Source organism: Hylaeus anthracinus, unplaced genomic scaffold (genome assembly GCF_026225885.1).
Source record: "Hylaeus anthracinus isolate JK02 unplaced genomic scaffold, UHH_iyHylAnth1.0_haploid 3, whole genome shotgun sequence".
Classification (NCBI taxonomy): domain Eukaryota; kingdom Metazoa; phylum Arthropoda; class Insecta; order Hymenoptera; family Colletidae; genus Hylaeus; species Hylaeus anthracinus.
In genome coordinates, this window is record NW_026535284.1 from 1,060,502 (window position 1) to 1,068,125 (window position 7,624).

Consider the following 7,624-nt stretch of genomic DNA (forward strand, 5'->3'; position numbering starts at 1 on the left):
GCGGCCGCTCCAACGGTATACGCGCGCCCTGATTGGTTAATGTTTTCCGTTAATATCTCCTCAACTAAGCCTCGGGCAATATTTTCGCTAAGGAAAAAGTTGTTTCAAATCACCTCCCGAACCACCCCTTTCAAGGTGTTACAACATTTTTGTACACAAAATACATGAGCTGAACCAGACTCCCCCCTTAATGAAATGATGTATGAATTTAGATGTGAAATTCCAATCAAATAAAAATAATGTGTTAAAAAGGGATTTTGATGGTATTCAATTATATCACGAGATAATGTCGTATCGGAAAATTTTACTATTGCGTTGAGAATTTTTTTTGAACCCTGTCAGTTTCCGTAGCATCTGGCGAAAAAAGATTCTCGTAACTCAAAATAATTAAAAGTTATATCCGATCTACGATGCCCAGGAAAAACTAAGTAGTCTTGCACTTTTTTCTATTGAACATGAAATATCAGAAATATTGACTTATCAAAAATAAAAGTCAGAAGAGAATAATTTGAGAACGTTGGTACAGTAGTTTTATTATTTAATTTTAGAATGTTTTAAAAGATGTAAGTATCGCTAAAAATTATTTTTTTTTGTCATTTTCTTTATAAATAATTATTAAAATAAAATGAACAATACATATTTTACAAATAAGATTGTTCATTTATCCTATTTTATATAGTACCAATATTTTTGAATTTCCTCAAATTTTGATGTAATAAAGAGGTGGCGAGAAATGGATTTGCACAGTGGCGGCCAAGCACTCAGTAGTATATATATTTTACTTTATTAATTGTTAATTTTAACTCTTATTATTTTAAGTAATCCTTATCATAACGTATTTTGGAAATTGTAATTTTGAAATATTACATTTAAATTATAATATTATTTCCTTATAACTTGTTTTAGTTCAAAAAATGGTAAAAACAATACACAGATGTCAAGAGTAAAGTTATTTATTTATAATTATTGGTTAAAAAATAAAACACTTTCGAATTATCTAGAAATATTATCTTGTGACATCACATGAGTTATTTTGTTTTAAAGTATGTTAATATTGTACTGTTCATTTTGTTATTTTTCAACGTTCATTCATTAAATGTATTTCAACGAAACAACATGTATTATTTTTATCTACTGAATTTCTCAAGAAAACTCGTAAATTAAAATATTCCCAACTGCCCGTGCAACACCACAATACAACGATTAAATATTTCATTGTTTTGTTTAGTTATTCAAAGTGTTGAAATTCTATAAATTTATTTTCAAACATGTAACCATATTTTCGATTATAATCCTATTTAAACTTCCCGCTGTAAATTGGCAATGTACGATGGCCGATGGGCCTCCTCCATCCTTTAAGGGTGCGCAGAAGACCCAGCAAAACTCCGAGTTGACTTCAGCGACAGTTGCGCGGAGAAAGTAGGAAGCTCTGGGACAAGGATAGATAGATCCTTGTCTCTCTAATGATGCCGTGACAGAGAGGGAGATACATCCATCGGAGGAGAGACAAAGACAGAATGATGTCAAACGTTTGCAATTTTCCAAACAGTTATTGTAATTTTATGAGGCGAGGAAGCGACCTTTCCGGCTGATTTTTTTTTTAAACTGTTCCTTATAAAATACCGTTGCGGGGGTCAGTTACACATTTTGCAATTTCGCTTTTGAAACTTGCTAAAAATACGTTCAAAGACAAGACATTTTTTTTTTTCAATTTTTTCCAAAAAACGCTTGACGAGACGATAGATTTACTTCCCCTGATTACGAAATGCATAATTACGATATGTTTTTTTCATTAATGTGCCTGAAAAACGGGAAAAACTATCTAGTAGTTCACCTACTTTCCGTTGGTGGCGCTAGTTTGTCTCCTGCGCACCCTTAAGCACGTAGACACTATATTGCTCTATATACTCAAAGGCTGGACCAAGCACCCGAGCATGTTGTGTGATTTTATGAAATCTTATTCTTTTTTATTAACTTGTATGCGCAATTCGTGCAATAAAAATCGTCTTGATTAATGAAAAATGAATTTTCTACAATTGAATTCGAATGTTCCTTGTGGACGAAACATCTGAAAGTACATAACACTGGAGAATATAATCGTTACCTTTGTTTTTGACGTTACGTCGGATATCGAAAGATTTTCAAGAATGCGTCATGAATTGATTAAAATAGGTTATCATGCTAAACGTAATATTTATGGTTTGCATATAGAGAGTTAACACGAGTGATTTGTCCAACATCGTGTACCAATATGTCAATAGACTGTTAATGATCTCTTATGTGTCAAATTTGAATACAGTCTTACGAAAATGGCACTCGTTTATATTGAAGACAGCGATCCTTGGTAAAAGTTTCAATTTACACAGTACTTAATATTTATTTTGAAGTTTTAGACATTCAGTTTGATAATATGTTTTCAAATTGAATAGGTTATCCGAGTATGATGCCTGCGAGAAACTTTTCAGAGAAATTATGGAACAACTTACTGCGCGTAACAGACACTCGAAGACATCACAGGCATACGCGAGTTTATCTGTAAATATACGAATTCGTCTGAAACAATACAACAGGGAAGTTCAACAACTTAAAAGTAAAGTGGATGAGGCATTACGATCCAAAGCTATGTATCCTTTTATGTGTCTATGTAACACAGGAGAAAAATCCACTGTTCCTTTAAGGAAATATTTTCTTTAAAATATAAAGGTGTACAGAACTATCGAGGAAGCAGAACGAAGGACACGGCAAATAGAAATATTACAGAGTAAAGATGTACAATTGCAAAAATTATACGATGCTCGAACAAGTGATTTTGCAACTTCTCGTTCCAATTTACTTTCAACTAAAGCATCAGCTTTTGCAGATGGAGGTACGACTTCTTGGGCAGCTGATGATGATGATGAAAAGCCTATAGATGTTCAAGTATCTGTTGCTAATCTTGCAACTCAACATGAACAAATTTTACAAGGTACATTCAGATGTTAATAATATTTTTCATTTACTTATGTTGTATAATTCAATTTTATTTCTTTTAGAACAAGATAGAGGATTGGAAGAATTACATAAAGTGATTGTACGACAGAAAGAAATTGGTCAAACTATCAGTAATGAAGTAGAGTATCAAAATGGTAAATCAAAATCAATTCTACTAATTCTTTCTAATTAAGAAGTTCAAAAAGACATCAAACTTATTTTAATATCTTTGTTTCTATTCAGAAATAATTGATAATTTAGCCGACCATATGGACAGAACCGACGATTCAATAGTTAATAAGACACGCCGAATAGAACGTATGAGTTTCAAAGATCGTACATGTGGCTATTGGATAGTAATCATTTTTCTTTTTATCTGCATTGTTACAGTCGCTTTAGTATAATTAATAGAAACATGTATTTAAAAATTAAACGAATTCCATTGTACGTAAGTTTCAATATAAATATATTTAAATTGTTAACTTTTTTTTAAAATTTAAACTAATATTTTATAAATATGTGAAAAACTCTTGTATATTTGTAAAAATTCTTTATTTGTTTGACTGTTTATTAGTTGAAAGTCAATATTTCTATGTATTATAATATAAATAATTATAATTGTAAAGAATGATACTACACAATATTAATTAACATATAAAATAGTTTACCACTAAAATTGTACAGAAGTGTGTAAACTATTCTGTTTAAAATATTGAATAAAACTTTTCTTAAGTTCTTTGAATAACGAATACTATAATATAAAATCGTGCATCATAGTACAATAAAATAAACTTCTACAACTATTTTTACAATATTCATCTTTATATAGATAAGAAAAAAAATTAATTCTGTACATTATCATATTATTGGATTATTTTTAATTTTTACTCTAATTTTTTATCACCTACTTCTGATATATTGGACTGATCCAATCCAAGATTTATTAACAATACTTTTGGATTTGGATCTCTTCCTCTGAATTTTCTGAACATTTCATTTGTAGAGTAACTACCTCCTAAAGCCAAAAACGTTTCGCGATATCTACTGCCAAGATTCTGTAATACTTCCTTGTCTTTGCAAGATTTTTCTTGAAAAGCATTATACAAGTCAGCAGCAATCATTTGCGACCAAACATTACTGAAAATAAAATATTTGATTACTAATGATTTTTCAACTTTTCAAGTTGTACACATTTTCTAAAGCTTACCTATAATAAGCAGCTACCCATTCTCCACTAAAAATACAATCGAATGAACAGATATGGCAATCTTTTTTATGCTGCGGAATTACATGATATTTATTCCACAAACGATTCATTATGTCATTCCAGAATTCACCACTAAAAATTGTAGAACAGATTATTGGATATATTACTGAATTATAGAAGAAATTATTGAAAGTATTAGCAGTACTTAATCTTACCTAGAATACAATTCTAAATCGAATCGTGATAAATATAGTTCTTTGCATAGTTTATAGCCGGCTAAATACAATTTTATGTTCCTCAATGTTTCAATCGTTTCCGTGGATAACGGTTCTCCAGTATCTTGATGGCAGGAAATTTTGTGCAAAACAGATGGTTCGTACAACCTAAAAATTAATTAAAGTTACATACGTAAAAAGACATTAATGAAAAATAAGGAATTTTTTAAATATACCAATTTTCAAAGAAATAATCAGAAATAAACGATGCATCCCATTCCACAAATGAAAGTCCGGATATTTCAGCATACTCCACTGTTGATAACGTATGTTGTAACATATGTCCAAACTAAATGGCAAAAATTAATATAGAAAGAAATACATATCAAAGTATGTTATTGGAATACAGTATTATTCAACTAATTTCAAATAGATATTGATCCAGGTAAAACTTACCTTTTGAAAGAGAGTCCTGACATCATTAAATGTAAGTAATGATGGTCTTTCACCAAATGGTGGCAAAAAGTTGAATATTAATGCTACTAATGGTTTTGTGTCACTCACTTTACTTCTATATTTTATTGGAACCATGGATCCTACATCATGTGCCACTCGAATTTTTTCACCACCTCTTGCGTAAGGATCTAAATAAAAGCTACCTACTGGATCGGTACATGATTTCTTCAAATCAAAGATATCGAAAAATCGAACATCTTTGTGCCATACATCTGGTTTCGTACTTTCAACGAACTTTACATTGAATAAAGTTTCAGTAAACTCGAACATACCGGATAATACTTTTGGCAATGAAAAATAATTTCTTAAATCTTCTTCCCTATACCTAATTGATGTTAAAATAAAATGGTATTAAGTGTAATCATTTTTTTTTATACTGAAGGTAAAGTTGACTTCTCAATTACTTGTATTTACTGTATAGCTGTTTTGCACTCCAGTATGATATATCCCAATGTTGAAGTATACCGTCATGACCTCTTTCATTTGCAAATTCATTGAGTTCTTTTAGCTCACGTTCTTGAGCAGGACGAGCTTTTATAAAAAGCAAAAGAAAGATATTATATATTTATTACTTATTGATCAATAACTGAAAATTTTACCTGTTTGCAATAATATGTCCAGGGTGTTATAAACATTTTCTAAACTTCCAGCCATTTTAGTTTCCATACTTAAATCTGTATACTTGTTGAATCCCAAAAGTTTTGCCTGTTTCTTTCGTTCATGGCGAATCTCTTCTAATAATGTACTTGTCTGCAAGAATCTATCTTGTAACATAGATCCTTTGGTAACAGCTATTTCCCAAACTTTATACCTCAGAGAACGGACAGGACAATGCTCTAATTAAACAAATAAAGTAAACATTCAGTCCATAATGACTGGTAAGAAAGGATTAGCAGCGTTAGGTGCAAACGAATCATACGATACATTACAATTAATATTTCAATCTTGACAAAGGCCCACTTTAGGATTTCAATTCATTAAGTATAATTTATAATCTTAATAGTTGCAAAAAAACAGTCATTCATGTACTACAATTGTGCTCTTCTCCTTGTCTTGTAAATGGCTTTAACAAGGTCAAAACTTTAATTGTATATTTAATGTACGATTCAAACAATACTTTTAGAACTGTGTCAAATTAATGTTTAATTTTTGAAATATGTCATTGAATTTCATACCCATAAATGGTTTCATGATAAGAGGATCTGTAGTTACTGTCCAAGGGCCAGTTTGCCATTGTTTATCATCTTTTACCATAGTTTTTAATACCTCCTCTGGAAAATCTTTCACCACCGTAGGATCTTTTATTGTACAGGTAATTTGATTTGTAGCTACCTATAAGAGAGGGTATCAGAATTCAAAATGCTTAGTTATTCAAAATGCTTAATTTACAAACCTCTAGTTTCTGAGAGTATTCTTTAAGCTTATCTATTAACATATGTGATAATTCTGAAAGTTTTTCCTTCTCTTTGTCAGACAAATCTAATCCATTTAATTTTCCTTCTAATATAAATTTCATTAAAACTCTCCTTTCTTCGATGGTTAATTTAATTTTGTCATTATTGATAATGTTCTTAGATGCTAGATAAATTGGTAAACTGATGTATCTGCTGGCTGAAGCCCTTTTAGCACGATCATGAATACTTATATAATATTGTGTGGGCATTAAACTCTGGTTTCCAAGGTATAATGTTTTTGCAATGCCCCATGTGGTATTCAAAGAGTTATACATTTCCTCCAAAGGGTTTAATACATCTTCAAATAGATTTTTTGGAGAAGGATTTGAAGGGTCTGAAAGAATGTTTTGTTAACTATAAATGACATTAGAAGATATAAGTTAAATAATAACAACAGATATATTCAAGTAAAATTACTTTGAATTTTTGTCTCCAAGGTCTTAATTTCTTCTTCAAATTCTATTGTTTGTTTTCCAATAGCAGCTACACATTTTTCTATTGTAATAGTATTAAATTCTGGTGTTTTATCCTCTTTCAGTAAAGGATCTTTATCTGGTAAAGCATCACCAATTTCTGGAACCCTGCATTTAAATGTTATTAAACAATTGAAAAATTTGTTCTATGAACGATATTATTGAGAAAAGCTCTATATTTACGTAGAATTAACGAAATAGATATAATATAAAACAGTAAACGAAAATTTATGAAGAAAGAATGGAATAACCCCTATTTTGAACGATGTAGCTATAATACGTACAGTAGGAAGTAACCATTGCGTTTTGGAATTTTTAAAAAATTATTGTGCAACAAGATGATTCTTTTCCCGCAGATCGAAACCATTTTATAATTTTTTAAAAACATCATCTTTCTATGGTTCTTCAAATTGCATTTTCAATAGACCAAAAACCGGTCTCTCGTGACTCGATTATGTTCAATTACGTCGCTAGTGGTTTTTAGTGAACTGATCTAGCTTTTACCAAAGAGTATTAGATAGAGTGGAAGGTCCCATAAGAGCGCTATATAAAAAATCGTATACGAGTTTCAGTGCCCTCTGCTGAGTGGGAACCGTATTAAGCACCCCCTCCTTTTCCCTCACTCCGCAAGTTGCTCCATAGTTTTATAATCCCAGAAATCTCAGATCACAAATTTGAATTCTGTGAAATTACATCACAATAAAGACGCATAACAAATCTTTCATACTACAATTTATATTTTGTAATAACGTGATAAGTTAAAACATAGTGTATAAAGTGTATCATGAA

General features: G+C 30.5%; 2 protein-coding genes across 2 annotated transcripts; one reads left to right on the plus strand and one right to left on the minus strand.

The window, feature by feature from the left end:
- The first annotated feature begins 1,457 nt into the window (after nt 1–1,457).
- On the plus strand, nt 1,458–3,413 carry LOC128894281 (syntaxin-8). Its single transcript, XM_054155937.1, has 5 exons — nt 1,458–2,344; nt 2,430–2,624; nt 2,712–2,965; nt 3,033–3,125; nt 3,214–3,413. Exons 1-5 carry the CDS (start codon nt 2,310–2,312, stop codon nt 3,372–3,374), a joined length of 738 nt encoding a protein of 245 aa, XP_054011912.1. The 5' UTR covers nt 1,458–2,309; the 3' UTR covers nt 3,375–3,413.
- A 149-nt stretch (nt 3,414–3,562) lies between these two features.
- LOC128894225 (uncharacterized) lies at nt 3,563–7,352 on the minus strand. Its single transcript, XM_054155827.1, has 11 exons — nt 7,120–7,352; nt 6,780–6,943; nt 6,302–6,696; nt 6,084–6,240; nt 5,508–5,744; nt 5,313–5,439; nt 4,849–5,233; nt 4,629–4,741; nt 4,393–4,560; nt 4,178–4,309; nt 3,563–4,107 (listed from the first exon to the last, which is right to left on the minus strand). The coding sequence occupies exons 1-11, from the start codon at nt 7,224–7,226 to the stop codon at nt 3,855–3,857; spliced, it is 2,238 nt and encodes a 745-aa protein (XP_054011802.1). The 5' UTR covers nt 7,227–7,352; the 3' UTR covers nt 3,563–3,854.
- Between the last annotated feature and the right edge of the window lie 272 nt (nt 7,353–7,624).

Bases quoted from the DNA above. Each gene is read 5' to 3' on its own strand.
- LOC128894281 (XM_054155937.1), top strand. From the start codon at position 2,310: ATGGCACTCGTTTATATTGAAGACAGCGATCCTTG. The intron at 2,625-2,711 runs GTATCCTTTTAT...AAAGGTGTACAG, and splicing joins GCATTACGATCCAAAGCTAT to AACTATCGAGGAAGCAGAAC. The intron at 2,966-3,032 runs GTACATTCAGAT...TATTTCTTTTAG, and splicing joins ACATGAACAAATTTTACAAG to AACAAGATAGAGGATTGGAA.
- LOC128894225 (XM_054155827.1), bottom strand. From the start codon at position 7,226: ATGATGTTTTTAAAAAATTATAAAATGGTTTCGATCTGCGGGAAAAGA. The intron at 5,745-6,083 runs GTATGAAATTCA...TTGTTTAATTAG, and splicing joins TATCATGAAACCATTTATGG to AGCATTGTCCTGTCCGTTCT. The intron at 4,742-4,848 runs GTAAGTTTTACC...TTTGCCATTTAG, and splicing joins TCAGGACTCTCTTTCAAAAG to TTTGGACATATGTTACAACA.